At 41.8% G+C, this 15,709-nt stretch overlaps 2 protein-coding genes across 3 annotated transcripts; one reads left to right on the top strand and one right to left on the bottom strand.

Annotated features, from left to right (window-relative positions):
- Positions 1-500: 500 nt before the first annotated feature.
- Positions 501-3,988, bottom strand: LOC125022845 (solute carrier family 2, facilitated glucose transporter member 11-like). Its single transcript, XM_047609784.1, has one exon. The coding sequence runs from the start codon at positions 3,815-3,817 to the stop codon at positions 2,216-2,218; it is 1,602 nt and encodes a 533-aa protein (XP_047465740.1). The 5' UTR covers positions 3,818-3,988; the 3' UTR covers positions 501-2,215.
- Positions 3,989-4,280: 292 nt separating this feature from the next.
- Positions 4,281-11,253, top strand: LOC125022846 (RNA-binding protein with serine-rich domain 1-like). 2 transcript variants are annotated; one of them, XM_047609785.1, is made up of 7 exons: positions 4,281-4,386; positions 5,342-5,488; positions 5,617-5,796; positions 5,999-6,101; positions 7,328-7,481; positions 7,900-8,041; positions 8,187-11,253. In XM_047609785.1, the coding sequence occupies exons 1-7, from the start codon at positions 4,310-4,312 to the stop codon at positions 8,284-8,286; spliced, it is 903 nt and encodes a 300-aa protein (XP_047465741.1). In that variant the 5' UTR covers positions 4,281-4,309; the 3' UTR covers positions 8,287-11,253. The 2 variants fall into 2 exon arrangements, with proteins under 2 accessions (XP_047465741.1, XP_047465742.1); XM_047609786.1 differs by lacking the exon at positions 4,281-4,386 and adding an exon at positions 4,396-4,564.
- Positions 11,254-15,709: the final 4,456 nt, after the last annotated feature.

Here is a 15,709-nt window from a genome sequence, read left to right as displayed (position 1 = left end):
ACTGGGCTCGTTTCGGGGCTGACAAAAGCTTGATCTAAATCTTTTTACCACTTTAACAGCACGTTATTTTTAGAAGCGCAGTTTGGTTTACACAAAGTGTGGAGGTCGGACTTAAGGCCAGCAAGAAAAGAAAAAAAAAACTGTTCTATCTTGGATTCTGTCTTGCGCACAAATCTGTCCTGTCGGCCCACATGAAATATAAAGCTAATTTTTCTGTTAGCCAGACTTTGCTCCACTGTGGTAGAAGGAGTCTAATGATAATGGATACTTTAACCTTTACCTCCCTTTGAGCAAGGTGTTCTCAAATAGCACTTGTTTCCATACAGAAACAGCATTAGGCTAACAGGCTTAATAAGAATGGGTAGGAGCAGTCAGATTAAAGTGCCAGGGAGCAAAAGGAGCCAGAGTAATGTGATTAAATGTAATTAAAAACCCAGTTGTCTCAAATAGGGGGACATCAATCAAGATAAGTGAATCACAAAGAAATCAAACGTTTGGGAGATCACTTTTTTTTTTTATTTTGTTGCACATGCAGTACTGTCTGTGAAGGCTCTCAGTCATTCAGGTCATCGTGTGACCAAAGAACAAGCTGAAACAAGGCCAACTGGACTCATAGGGTTACAGCCCCACTCCTATCGCGGGACTTTAGTCTCTGCCCAGTGATAGGTTTTTACAGCATCATTCATTGAGGAAATAAATAAAAGTATCAAAACGTTTTCATTTGATCACAGGTGAGTATCTGGTTGTTAACGGACCCCAGTCATGCAAGTTTCAGATGGTCCCACTTTAACTCTCACTCCCAACCAGACCTTTAACTAAAGAAGCTACTTGATGAGAGGCAAAGTCCAGTTACCCTTGTTTCTACTTTTTTTTTTTTTTTTTGATACATGCTGTAGTATTTGGCATTCAAAATATATAATTAAATAAATACCGGCACTTAAATATCTACATTTGTTTAGGCCTGAGAATCAGTCAGATACTTTTTACATCCATCATTTAGGATTGTCATAAGGAGCTTTGGTAATACAGCAAAAATAGATCCTTTCAGTCAGTGCGCAGCAGCTGCCACATGCTACAAAAGTGCAGAACAGATGCATATCTTGATCTTTTTAAGGAATGGTAAAGTTGCATTTGCTGACTACAGTACATATAAGAGATGGTTGGTACGGACAGATGGTACACAGCAGGTTTGCAAGGTTTGTGAACTACAGGCTGAATTTAAAAGTGCCATAGTGCCAACGTCTGATTTGTTTTCATATCAGACTGGATTGTATTTCAGCACTGAAAGTAGATTTACTCAGAGACAATAGCATCATCTACTGACCGTTTTGAGGAGTTGCCTTCTTAAAGCCAGAAAACACTGAGAAACCATAGTTTTTATGGTATATAAATATGTTACGTAATAGACATCATGCTGGATACAGTGGCAGGACATCTAACTAATGTAGTTAAATTACACATATAGGCCAGTTGGTGCATAAATAATCAAAAAAGAACACACTTCACACAGAGTCAGGATTCTCACATGGTTCCCTGAATAGGAAAATGTACATAGGCACAGTTCACTGAACTGGGACAGACAGAAGACAGAATCAGGTTACACAATAAACAAACACTGTTATCTAGCCCGAGCAGATGCATTCAATTAGAGTAGGTAATCCTTTAATACGCACAGTTCAAATGATTACCCACTCTGCTGCAAACACATAGTATTATTGTCAAAATCTTCTCACTGTTTGAGTCTGTACGAGTTGAGTTTGAGGTATATTATCACCGTGACTGCTTTCCTTGAATTCGGAACTGCGCATTAGGGCTCAGCACTATTACTTACAACAAAGAGGTGACATTTTAGAAGCTCTTTATCTGCCACCTCATCAGACTGTACCTTGTACTGTTCCGGTGTGAACCTCAGTTGGGAGCAGGTAGAATTACAGTCATGTCAACTGCTTTCCTTGACTTTCCCGTTCTGCTTTGTGTGAACATGCTCTGTGTAATTAAGGGAGTCATTCGAGCACGAAGTTAAAGAACAGATTTGTCTGAACGGGACATTCTAATACTTCCCAGGGTGTGAATTCTTCAGTGGCTAATGAGATCCAAATTAAGTTATCAGAGATCATCTCTCATAAATATGACACATAAAATTTACTATATCAAACACTGAATGTGCATAAATAAACTACCTGTTTTCCTTTCCAGTTATGCTGAAGGGCAAATTTCAGTCACCACTCTTTGATTCAGGGTCAGGGTCACACGTCAAGGTAGTAGATGAGGAGGCTTTACCCAGCTGGTAGTGATCCTTCAGAGGTTCCTCCACCTGCTCCTCTGGACTCATTTTCCGTTGATTTCTTTTGTCAAATTCTGCCGTAATCTGAGCTAGTGTCTTGCCCTTCGTTTCCGGTAAAGTGAAACCAAAAAACAAAGCAGATACCAAACACACAAACAGGAAAGGCAGGAAGCAGAAGTTTCCCAGGCTACCGACGAGGAAGGGGAACATCATTCCCACCAGGAACAGGCTGAGCCACATGAGTGAACCGGCGACCATGTATGCCGCTGGCCGAGCTGCCTGGTCAAATATCTCAGCTGGTAAGATCCCCGTCACTCCTGCAGGACCCAAGCCGAAGCTGAGGATGTAACAGAACAAGCATGCCATGCTGACGTATGCCATACCTGTCACCCCTTGGCTCTGGAGGTTAAGAGCTACAGTAAAGACAACTGTCCAACAGGTCATGAGACTGTACCCTCCAATAAGAAGGTATCTGCGGCCCGCACGTTCAATCAGGAGATTACTCAGAATGGAAGCAGTTAGCTCGGACGCCCCCGTGCCAATGGTGACGTACTGAATTTTCTCCGGTGGGATCCCTGCTTTGAGGAAAATGTAGGAAGCGTAGAAGTAGAAACTATCGTTGCCACAGAGCATCATGGCACTACTGGCAACCATGACCGTGCTGAGCTGGGATCGCAAGTCTCGGTCCTTAAACAGGGACCAAGGTGTTCTGGCAGTAGCTGCAGATCCAGAATTTAAGGCTGCAGACAGTTGCTGCTGCTCCTGAAGCATCTCCTCCATCTCCAAGACAGGAGCCTCCCCTCCACGAAGCCTTCCCAGAGCCTGGACACAAGCTTCCCTGTCACCCCTGTCAATTAGAAGGTATCTGGGGCTTTCGGGAAACCAGGGTAGGGTAACCAGCTGGATCAGCCCTGGCAGAGCATTACTAGCTAGTAGATAGGGCCAAAGAGGTGCCGCACCCAGCAGCTCAGTGAGTCCCACAACTTGACCCAAGAAGATCCCAAATGCTGTGAAGACGGCGGAGGAAAAAGCCACGGCACCTCTCAGGTGTTTGGGGGCACTCTCCCCAAAGTACATTGGCTGGATGTTCATACTGACGCCCGAGTTCATCCCCACCAAGAAGCGAGCCACTATGATCATCTCAAACGATTTCGCAACCCGGCATGTTAGCACAAACACGGCGCCAACAAACAGGAAAGAGTTGTTCAAAAGCAGGGACTTCTTCCTACCGAAGCGGACCGCCATAGGCCCTGCTAGCAGGGCCCCTAGCAGACCACCAAGCGGGAAGGCTGACACGATAATGGTCCATACCAGGGTCACCTGAGGGATATCCAAGCCTGTGCCCCAGCGCTCCACGTAGGTGTCATTGATGAAACCCTGGATGTAGCTGGTGGGAGCGTTGATGATTGAGATGTTGTAGCCGTACTGGAAAGTTCCTCCAATAGCAGCAAAACACACAGTCAGAGCAAGGGTCCTGGAACTACCTGAGGAGTTCTTGGTTCCTTCTGGCTCAGTATCTCCTGTAGCATCCATCTGGAAGACAGGTGTCCCTGACGTAAAGCAGAACTGTATGCCTTTTCCTGTAGCTCCTTACAGCATTTGGTTCACCACAGGCCTTTCTGATAACTAGTCACAGTGAAGTGTAAAAGATACCTTTCTTGTTTAATTAATTGTGGTATACAAAAATAATCTTACAACCGCAAGGTGACGTTCCCCTTGCACGGTAATATTAAAATGGAAAGGGAAACCAGCTACTTCTGAACCCGGCTTTAATGGTGTGTTATTATTTCCTGATTTGTGTCTGTTAGGCGGCGTCTTGTCTGGGGTTTGCAGCATTTGAGCCTTCCAGTCAAACTCAAAGGAAAGGTAATATCGTATGCATCACCGTGGCGAGGTTTACAACTATTAACAACGAGCTGCTGACCCCAAATACGAAATGCAGGTCATGATTGTGTTCTGTCAGGCAAAGTTGAGAGAATAGAATGCGTCTCTCCGTCGCACGTTTCCTTGCGAAGCGCGTACTGGATGTTCATTGGTTGTCGTCAAGGCGAAACGTCGCGTCATCTACCTGCGACTATTACGAGGGGGCGAAAGGCAAAGATGTGAGTAAACGCTGAGACGTCAGTCGGTATTTCTCGTACGCATAGGACTAATTAATGGAAACGCGTCGAAATGAAATCGCAGCAACTGCAGCATTTTGGTGTTAAACGTGCATGTAAACGTCATCACATATCATGATACACCACGAACAGTTACTCCAGCTAATGCTAAGATGCACAAGTGGGTGGCGAGCTAACGTGTGTGTTGTTAGCTGTCATTCAGAATGTAACACAATTTATCAACAGACTGTACCTCACTCCAATGAAAATGCATAAAATCTACAAATCTCCTTAGATGTAAAATTGAACAAGGAACATTTATTATTTATTCTGGCATTGTGAAATATTAAAATCTTTTTGGGCTTCATTTCATCTTTTTGACAAATCAGTTTTAGAATTAGACTTTGATAAATGCCTGGTTTCTATTTAGATAATAAAACATGCAGATTTCTTATAATTATTTCATATTGTACAAAAAAAAAAGTATACTAACACTATGGAAAGATGAATTACCTCCTTTGTTTAAGTTGTTTGTAGACCATTTTTCAAATTTCTTTCACAAAATATGGTCGGGAAAAGTTTTTTGTTGAATTGTCGGAGCCTTTACTTTCTCGACTTAAGGAACTTGGATAATGACAGTTGTTTGGTTAAGAGTTTAAGCTTTTTGTGGTTAAACTGTTTTCTTTGCTGAATGACAGACTGTTTGTGTTACTGCTTTGTTTTGTTTTGTTGGTTTGTTTTGGTCTGTAACTGGTGTGAGCAGTTGTGTGATTTTCCACTGTGCAGATTTATTTATTTATTTTTGCAGACCTTACATGTATCTGTGCATGTAAATCATAGATTGCACTGGATGCAGTTGGATGTTTCTGTGTGGAAGCCACACTCACTTTCCAGTTGATTAGAAGAACATGAAACGTGTTAGATCTTGTGCATTAAATCCTGGCTCCTACTCCGACAGGGCGCCTTCCCCAACTAAGAGGAAGGAGGACGACAAGAGTAAACAGCGCGGTAAGGAGAAGTCAGGAACCACAAAAGAGGGCGCCGACAAAGACCGGGGCCGGGAGAAGAACCGCACACGACGCAGTGCTTCTAGTGGGAGCAGCAGGTCAGAGTCTTACTACCTGTACTTTTAACCTGCTGTTGTTTCGGGTGCAGTTACATTTGGTCTAAATCGAAACCGCACAAGCTCGGTCACGAGGTCGGCCCCATCTTTGACTTTAATCGCCTGTTTAGGTCCAGCTCCAGCTCCAGCAGCAGCTCAGGTTCCAGCTCCGGCTCCTCCAGCGGCTCCAGCTCCTCCGCCTCCAGCCACTCGGGCTCCTCCAGTTCCCGCTCCTCGTCCTCCTCATCCTCGTCCTCCTCGCCGAGCCCCAGCCGCCAACGCCACAACAACAGACGACGCTCCCGCTCGAAGTATGGCACTGCTTACTGTGGTCCATTTGAAAATAAGAGATAAGTTAAATACTGAACATTAACTCTTCTGTGAGCACTGCTTAACTCTCCACCCCTCAGACTTACTCTGGACTATCTGTACCTATCTGTATTGGTAAGGGCTTCTGGATGTAAGCTTGTCTTTAAGAGCCACATTATTAAACAAAATCAAATGTCTTTGAAGGTCAAAATCGGCAAAGAAGGATGACAGGGATAGGCGACGTAGGAGCCCCACACCCAAACCTACCAAGGTGTACCTGGGCCGCCTCACCAGAAACGTCATCAAGGTAAATTATCTCCGTTTTAACAGCATGAATGCGAAATCTAAATTTAGTCTGATTATCAGATAAACCTCTCTGACTATTTGCAGGCAGTTATTCCCACGGCAGGTGTGTTAACAGTGTGTCTCTAACCGTTCTTTTTATCCATTATCTTTATGTATCATCTAGTATCGTGTACCATTGTTTACGTCAGGTTTATATGCAGCACGTAGGCTTTATCTAGATCTACGTATAAAGTTGATCCGCTTCCTTCTGCTGCTTTTTCTCCTTCCTTCTCTTCTGTCCCACGTGACACATGCACACACGCGCCATCATCGTTCTGAATGACACACTGAAACAGCATTCACAACACGATCACAGGAAATAACTTTAAATTACTTCACTATGGTCACAAATGCGCAATAATAGCTGCAGTGCATAGCATGCGTGGGCAGTGAACAGTGGGTGTGTAGTGTGCGTAAATTAGTTTTTTTCTAATTTTAATATATTTTATTTTCAAGCATTTTTTTCCCCGTATTCCTTTATTGAGCGACGGTGCACCTGAATGTTTCGCTGTGTGCTCTTGCAGTGGCAATGCACAATCTTGAATCTTGAATCAGCCCCTCAGTACGCAATTGTGTGAAGTACTGAGTAAAACACAGCTGACGATATCGATTCTATATGAGTCTTGGTAGCAAATAAAACAGATTAAGTTTGTTTTGATATGTTACTTATGTTGCCTGCAGTGACTCAATGTCTTATGAAATCCACTTAAGTTCACAGGAAGTGTGTAAATGAGGCCCTGTTCTCCGTCTTATGTGTGCAAAATTAAGAGAAGTTAGATACAATTTGTTTACTCGTAACACTAACACAGCTAAATCATTCTATGGAATTGTGTCAGGACCTTTAACTGTTGTGTCATATTACAGTTTCATTGATGGTTATTCCAGTTATCCTGAACATTTGCATTTCACTGCCTCAAATAGAGTTTCAGATGTGTCTTTTAGTCAAGTTTGAATACTGCACAGAAGAAAATCAGCCAGGAAGTGATTTAAATGTGGCTAAGAAAAGTACTGTGGAGATATATTGTAGTTCTGTCTCAGAAGAAATCAAGAGCCTTTCTATTAGAGGCTTGAATATATTCCACTTTAAGTAAAAGTAGCCAGAATAAGGTTCCCCTTTAGATACGGGGCTGTAGCGCGTCCAGACGTAGCGGTGAATTTGAACGCGTCCTCTGTTGTGTCTCTTTGAAGGAACACATCCAGGAGATCTTCTCCACCTACGGCAAGATCAAGATGATTGACATGCCAATGAACCGCATCCACCCTCACCTGTCCAAAGGCTACGCCTACGTGGAGTACGAGACCCCCGAGGAGGCGGAGAAGGCCCTGAAACACATGGACGGAGGTAGGAGGAATGTGAAGAACGCTGAGCATGAAAGATGACGTCATGAGTCGTGTTCTGACCAAGGATTAAGGAATGTCAACAGTTGAAATGTTTAATCACTCAGTCATTGGGGAGATGAGGGTTGTTCCAGAAGGAACCTCTTACTGTTGCATAAACTCCAACAGCATCAGAGCCCAAGTAATGGAAATCAGCCACAACATTAAAACCACAGGCGAAGTGAATAGCACTGATTGTCTGGTCGCGATGCAATGTTGAGAAACCTGTGGTCGTTGTGACAGACACCATCCACGTGAATGTTATTGCTGACTAAGCACTTCCTCAGCCTGCCACACTACAAAAACTGCTCTAAAAATCGATGCTCCTCATACTACTAAGATCCCAAACTGAGCGTGACACTTTTTCCACCGTTGTTTTTCAGGTCAGATCGACGGCCAAGAAATCACAGTCACAGCCGTGCTGACTCCCACAGTGCGTCCCCCACCTCGAAGACTGTCTCCACCCCGCAGGATGCCTCCCCCACCTCCGATGTGGCGGCGCACTCCACCCCGAATGAGGAGAAGGTCAGCATGTGATGCATACCAGTACTGAGTTACAGCCGGTTGCGATGTTTCCATTCAGTCATATAAATAAAATCTCTAAGATATCGTCTCATTAGTCATTAGTGTTATCTTTTTTTTTTCTTACCGAATCTTCCTTTCTTCCCAGGTCTCGGTCTCCAAGGAGACGCTCTCCGGTGCGACGCAGGTCTCGGTCGCCAGGCCGACGCCGCCACCGGTCGCGGTCCAGCTCCAACTCCTCCCGCTAGTGAACGTAACCCCCCCCCCCCCCTTTCTCTTTTCAATCTTCTCGTTAGTTTTGACCTTTTGTTCAGTGCGTTCAAGCAAACGGTGAAAAAAAAATACCAGTTTTAGTGTCGTTAGCCGTGAGTTAGTTACATGACGAGAGCTTGGACACCAAACAAAACTACTGCGTCCGTCAATTATTTTAGCCAGTGTCTGACGGCAACATACACGTCTGTTTATTACATCATAAGACACACAACATATGAACACAGCTCTTAAGGGAGTGTAAATGTAGTCTGTTATACTGTATGAAGGAACTGATTTAAAGTAGCTGCTTCTGTGGGCTAGAGTTCCTCGACTGTACGCCAGTAGGACAACGGTAGCCAAATAGTGGCCGTCAAATCCTCTCAACTAAATTATTTTGACTGGTTTTATTACATGTTTTTATCGTATTTTTTATTGTTGACTGTTACTAATTTATTGTCAGAAATGTACAGAGCTATAGAAGAACCAGTGTTATAGTTATTTTATTGGTGTTTATTTTTATGTGTTGTCATAAGCTTAGACACATCCAGTTTCTTAAGACGTGGATGTCTTAATACAAGACATCGTTGGAAATATTCCTTCTGGGCCACATGTTTTATTAGCTGCTTTAAAACTGCATTAATAGTTATATCTGGCCCCCAAATTCAATAATACATAATATAATTAATTCTTAATATATTTAATTCTTAAATTAATTGAAAGTAAAAATAAACACACCTAAGGCTTTTATTGGAAATTTCTGCTCCATAGCTGGGACTAAATGCCAACCCCTTACGTAGAAAGTGAAAATGAAAATGGTTTCTCGACAGAGATGTGACAAGTCCTACAGAAGGCAGAAATTGCCGGTTTGCGCAAACGGTAGTGCATCGATGTGTGTAGATACTTTGTTCAGAACTTGACGCCTTAAGAAAAGTTGCAGGCCATAAGTGAGATTGTCAGCGGTTTGGTGTACATGAACATGCTGAATTATTATGACTACAAAGTCCGACTCAGCTGCTCCGGCATAGATCTGCCTGGCTAATCATACGGCCTAATATGGTGATGGACAGAAGAGTAACAGTGACATCATCTGTTTACATCGAAATGGCTTTGAATTCAGTTTATTCAGTTGCGTGCAGTTATTTTTGTTCAGTTGAATCGCATGCCGTTTTGAAAGTTCCGGTGGTGTGTTACCAGACACCTGATAAGAGTTGAGTCAGGCTGTTTTGGACATTGACAGGAAGTGTAGGGAAACACCTTAACACTCTGATTAACACACTCATGACAAATGGTAGTTTTAGTGAGTGTTATCTAATGGAAAAATTTCTTAAGAAACACAACACCAAAGGGTTACATAAAGTAACTCATTGAAGTGTGTATTACAAACTTTGGTAGATAGTCATTCTACCTGCTGTTGAGGGTGCGATCTGCCACAAATAAAACACTGAATTAATTTGACTGATATGAACCATTTATTTTAAATGGCAGCACCGACTTCATATTTGTTGAAGTGTTCCTGGTTATATTGAAGTGTTTCTGTCACTTCTTTGCGTTTAAACAATCCACTTTGCTCAAAGGGAAGCCATTGAAGGTGCCTGGGGAGCAGTCTGTTGGTTGCATACTATTAGCAAAATGCTAGTGTCCATGTAACCATGTGATTTTCCTTTTTCTAATAAACTTAGTTTTGAAAGGAACAACACAAATACAAAAAATGGCAATAAATAATTGTGCATTTTCTTCTCTACATATACCATTGGTAAAACTAATGGTTGATAGATCAATATATTTAATCGCGATTAATCGTATGATATTCATTAACGATTAACCTAAATGCGTTTTCTTGAAAACCTGTTTCAATCAGGGATATTTTTCCAGTTTTGCTTCCTTTCTACAAATGTACAGTATGTCAAGTATTATTATTGCATCAGCTCGAAACTGTGACCGATGCTGCCCAGCATTCTCTTCAGAATAAGCAAACCTCCCATACAAAACATTTCTTTATCATCTGTTTCAGTTTGAACACTAACAGGACTATTACTGCCCATCACATGGTAAAATTAGTTACTTCGACCACACTTTAGATTCTGCCTGCTTTCCATGGTGCCACTGCTTCATGACTTCCCAAACTACGGCATGGGCTGATGTCATAATGACTCATCATTTAGTTTTTTGTATTTCCCCTCAGATGTGATGTGAAGTGCTTGTCTAACTCTGCTTGATTTGCATTTACCACTGTATTTACCACTGTATCTACTACTGTATTTACTACTGCAAAGCCTGCGGCCCATTCTACTGTTTACATCCGGGCCATTCGGCTACGGTCTTTTCTGTTAAAAAATGTGCTGCTCTCAAAGCCATGATCTACAGCTTGATTTTAGTGTCTGTGCTCTCATCACCGAACCAGTGATGACTTTAAATAGTTTGAAAATAATTAATATATTTAATGTGTTAATGAGTGAAATCTATCTGACACTGACTGTAAGTGCTGCCCGCTGCCATTTTGATAAAAAATAGACTTTATATGGTGCTACTGGTTAGTATTGATGTATGAATTTGTATTGTGCTTTACCTTCTTTGACTAGAGACATTTAGTGGCGTTGGACTAACTGACAGAAATACCAGTGAATAGCCCTCTGATGATGCTCATACTTCAGGGAAATCACAGGCTGGGATGTGACTGATGAATGATTGGACAGAATTAGCAGTAACTCAAAACTAATCAAATGACTCGCATGCACCTGTCAGAGTCAGAATATTACATAGTTTACATACAGTGTCACCGTCAGAGTTATTTCTGTTCTTTTGTCCGCTGTGGGATTTTTCGTACGATGCTGTGGTTTTTAGTTACGTTGCTTTGTTGGGCTGATGCAGCCGTCTGCGGTACTTGTGTGTGTCTTATTTTGTACCGCTGACAAATTGCACTGTCCATCTTGTGTAAATAAACCCATGACCGCCTGATTTCAACACTTCCCTCTCGTGTACCAATTTGAAGCTGAGCAACAAGTGCAATCACATCACTTTTCTCTAGAATCTGCTCTGAGGGGCGTGTCCTTCATCGCGGCGGCCGCACTTATAAGCAGCATTTTTCCTCTGAGAAGTCAGAGCTTTTCTGTTCTGTGACCGAAAAGCGAGACACCGCCTTGCACCAGATCTCTACCGCGTAGACGCGCCGTCAGTGTTGGACCAACGATGCCTTCCTCCAGTAGCTGTGGACTGGCCTTCATGTGCCTAGCTGGGCTGCTTTTCCTTCTTGCACAAGGTGAGTGCGGCTTTGAATGCAGGATTTTTAACAGTAACTGAAGACAGGCTGCGAAACTGTAACAAGTCACTTCATTGCTGTAGTACGTACAAATAAAATGCTCCAGTTCGCTGACATTTTTTCTCTTGTCTCTGTGACGTTGGTTCTAGGGCGACAGCCTTCGACGTCTAGAAGGTTCCGTGATCCTGTCGCTCCCAGCTGCTGTACTAAGGTCTCAAAGGCCCGAATTAAGGAAACTGTCACAGCCTGCTTCGTACAGATGCCAGAAATACTTCATAAATGCAAGATACACGCATACATGTAAGTACTCAGTATCACAAGCCTGCCTTTGCTTTTCTGTTCTACACATTATATATCAAGTCCAGTACACACACACACACTCACACACATATATATGTATTTCCATTAATTGCACAAAATACCATTTAATAAAAATAAGCAAAAGTGAGAAATTAACAACTTTACAACAACAACAGTCAGTTATCAAACTTATTTAAATGCCTGTGTATTATATGCGTGCCTTCTAATTTGTGAGTTTCGGCAAAATTTCGCTATGTTCTCATAATGACAATGAAGGTTAAATGGAAGTGAATGGGATCTGCAAAACTGTGTGAATACATGGCCACACCCTGAGGAGTTACACGGTGTTACAGTTTTGTGTTGCTTCAGAAATTGTTAGACCATTAGGTCACTAAGCCCACCATTTGCAATTACTGTTTGCGCACAGATGAGAAAAAGTGTGTTAATTCTTAAGATTTTAGATGCTTCTGTCTTTGTGTTTTGGCGCTAAGCTAATGGCTTAGGACAAAGTAGCTCAGCTTAGAAGCTATCTACTGTAGATGTTTTTCTTTAAGGATTATATTCATTCTTATCTGTCTTTTAATAGGTTCATCACTGACACCAAAAAAACATACTGTGTGAACCCAGAAGTCCCCTGGCTTGAAAGAAAACTCAAGGAGTTGGAGTCGGTGAGTCTGAAGTAATTTCACTTGAAGAATGTACATCGAAACTGGACAAAGAAATTATGCTGTTATGTGTTTCTTTTTTCTTGCCTTGTCAAAGGACAGTCTTTGATATTTTAGGAATCCCTGCGTTTCCATCAATTTAATTCTATTCTACATTTCTGTGACCCTGAAATGTTCCGTCCTAATATTAATCTTTTTCTCTCAACAGAAAGGAATACTTTGTCAACAACTGTTTTAGACCTTCAAAGATGAACAAGAAAATTAAGATGATGCATCCCAACTGTCCAAGTAGAAATAATCACACTGGCAATAATTTGTAGTTAATTTCCCCTCTGATTTGTGTACAACTTTTCAATTAAATATTAAGCATTTGCAGGAACCTTGTACCAGCTGAAAGTAATGTGTCATTTTGAGAAATGCTTCCTTGTTGCTATTGGTGCATTTGAAGTATATATATATATAGTATATATATAAGTATATGTTGATAAGCTGCTACTGGTAATCAGAAACATAAGAATATTCTGTAAATAGAGTTTTGGTGTAGGTTGAAGAGGAAAATGAAACACAATCGATCTGTAGTTTTGGATATAACACATTGGAATGTTGGAAACTTTGTCCTCTTTGGAAAACTTCGGTGGATCATGTAGCTACATGAATTATTTCCTGTATCTCAATAAATCTCAATAAATGTTTAACCCTTTAAGACCTGAATGTCCGTCTGCCCACAAAGAGAAGCTTACTGTATTTGAATTACCGTAATCCCCGATGGATAATATTCAAGTTGCGCTTTCTACAAAAAAATGCTGCCATTACGGTAACGATGACGCTGCAGGTTCAAGAGCAACGATCGCGGAGCCCCAGCAAGAGACACTTGTTTGGAGGAATTTGTTGGTAAAAACAAAGTTAGTTATACCCTTGAGATGTCACGAAGGTCTTCCAGGCAAAAGCACAACTAACCAGTGTTCAGTCACAATGAATACTGTCAATAGCGCAAACCACTGTGACTTACGGTAATTCAAAATCGGCCGCTTTGACGGATGCCAGCGATCCGTTCAGGCTTTTGAGGCTTAATAGATGGCAAGAAGCTGTTTCAATCTTACTTTTTTTGTTGTTGACGAACTAAAAGTGCCATGACGTAAATAACACATCACGGCTCAAAATAAAAGCAACACAGTCGTATTGCATGCACAGTTCATCTGTGCTCATGACTGACGTACCGTACCAAAGGGCCGCATGTGGCCCGCGGGCCGTAAAATGCCCAGGTCTGCATTAGGGTATGTGCTGTCTGAAAATATTCACTTAAAAAAATAGAGAATAAACGGGCTAACCATACGAATACATGTACAAGAAATAGAGACGGAAGAATATACATTACATACATAGGAATAATAATAAGGTGCAATAGTGTCTTAGAGTTATCTGTTACAGCATAGTTTGTCAACAGGGAGTCCGTGACCCCTAGGGGCTCCATGGAGATACTGCAGGGGGATCGCAAAATCTTTGGTTGACTGGACATTTTTATATATATGTAAATATTTTAAAATTTTCCCCCTCAAACACCCCACTGCCGCACATGTTTGAAATAAAAAGTGAATGTTTGAACGTGTGTATTATTTGAATAGCTTAATATTGAATGCAAAATGATGATGATAATAATAATGTATATTTATTAATAGCACTAGGTTGAATTTAATATAGAACACATATAGTAGGTGAGGGGTCCCTACTTAATCTCTCCATCAGTTGGGGGTCTTTGGCCTGAAAAACATTGAAGACCCCTGTGTTACAGCTAGGTGAGTTGTTGTACGGCTGGAAAAAGAAGTCCTGTAGCGTCCATCCCATTTGTTGTTCAGCCTTGTTCACACTATACCACTAATTCAGATGAAAAAGATAAAAAGGCTGAACGTTGGCGAAGGGCTCATTTAAGATTCACATTTAAGTTCTGAGAAAGCAATATGTTTCATTTCTTTAAATAATGATGAAACGTTTGGTTTCGATAATGGTTGCACATGCTGCTGATGTGCTTCTGCATTTGTGTTTTAAAATGTGAAATATTTCGGTTTTCCGACCACGACCACTACTTCCTATGTTCACATATACAGACTGGCAGAGTAAACATACTTTGCACAACCACTGAGTAACAACACACAGCTATGTTCCCCTTTTGCTGGAATGAGGTCGTGTTTGCGATTCCCCCCCAATTCTGGCCTCACTCACGCCAAACAATTTGGTTTTGCAAGCCAGTGTTCACAGCGCGGCTGCTCCTACTGCTCAGAGACACACACATTTGCTCTGAGGGATCGAAGATGTCTTTCTCCAACAATATACTTCTGCAGTTAGCCATGCTGCTTGTCCTCTTTTCACAAGGTGAGCGAATCATCCTTAATGCAGAACAAAAAGAATACCTGCGTATGTTGAAAATCTGTGGACAGGTGTTGTACAAATCAATCAATTTTTCCGTTTGTTGTTAAATGTCCTTTCTTGTCGGTGTGCCCACTGCATGATCTTTAAGATGAATAAAGAGCAGGTGCTGCAGCTGGAAACTAATTCCTTTTCAAGATAGTGGCTCATTATACAGGAGTATTTTCTGCTTGCAGAATGATCGATTTTTATTACTGTGTTGTGGCCTGTGTTGCAGTTTGTCCTCAGTGTTACACACCTACGCAAAGGAGTCTTGGATTTGTCCGCCCCAACTGCTGCACAAATCCCACAAACAACACTATGAAGGCCGTCCGTGAGTGCTTTGAACAGACGCCACAAGCTTTTCATCACTGCAGGGTTCACGCATTCATGTGAGTCAAAACCGTTGTCATTTGCTGTCTTCGATACGTGACGTCTGACCAGTAAATATGAAACGAGACTGGTGATTAGACTTCGCTTTGCATCCGTACTGTTCCTAGCTTAGCACTTCCCTAGCCTCGCATTTAAGAGATCAGTACTTCTTATACCAGGGGTCTTAAATGTTTTTCAGGCCAAGGACCCGAGAAACTATTCCTTATCCCTTTACTAAAATATGTTGGATTCATGTTAATGTGTATTTAAATAAATTTAAATTTGTGGGGGAAATGTAAAATAATATATAAAAAATGTCTTATCAACCAAAGATTTTGTGACCCATGTATTGAAGACCTATGTCTTACACACTTTTTCCCTTTTACATTTAACTCTCTTTTCGTAACCTCCAGCCTTAGGAACGGG

Source organism: Mugil cephalus, chromosome 16 (genome assembly GCF_022458985.1).
Source record: "Mugil cephalus isolate CIBA_MC_2020 chromosome 16, CIBA_Mcephalus_1.1, whole genome shotgun sequence".
Lineage (NCBI taxonomy): Eukaryota > Metazoa > Chordata > Actinopteri > Mugiliformes > Mugilidae > Mugil > Mugil cephalus.
The sequence above is the reverse complement of the archived record's forward strand: the minus strand, read 5'-3'. Positions and strand labels throughout refer to the sequence as shown.

What these genes read in the sequence shown, in the direction of transcription:
- LOC125022846 (XM_047609785.1), top strand. Translation starts at nt 4,310, where the DNA reads ATGTTCATTGGTTGTCGTCAAGGCGAAACGTCGCGTCATCTACCTGCG. An exon ending in AGGGGGCGAAAGGCAAAGAT is followed by an intron (nt 4,387 to 5,341) that starts GTGAGTAAACGC and finishes CTACTCCGACAG; the next exon opens with GGCGCCTTCCCCAACTAAGA. An exon ending in AGACGACGCTCCCGCTCGAA is followed by an intron (nt 5,797 to 5,998) that starts GTATGGCACTGC and finishes ATGTCTTTGAAG; the next exon opens with GTCAAAATCGGCAAAGAAGG.
- LOC125022845 (XM_047609784.1), bottom strand. Translation starts at nt 3,817, where the DNA reads ATGGATGCTACAGGAGATACTGAGCCAGAAGGAACCAAGAACTCCTCA.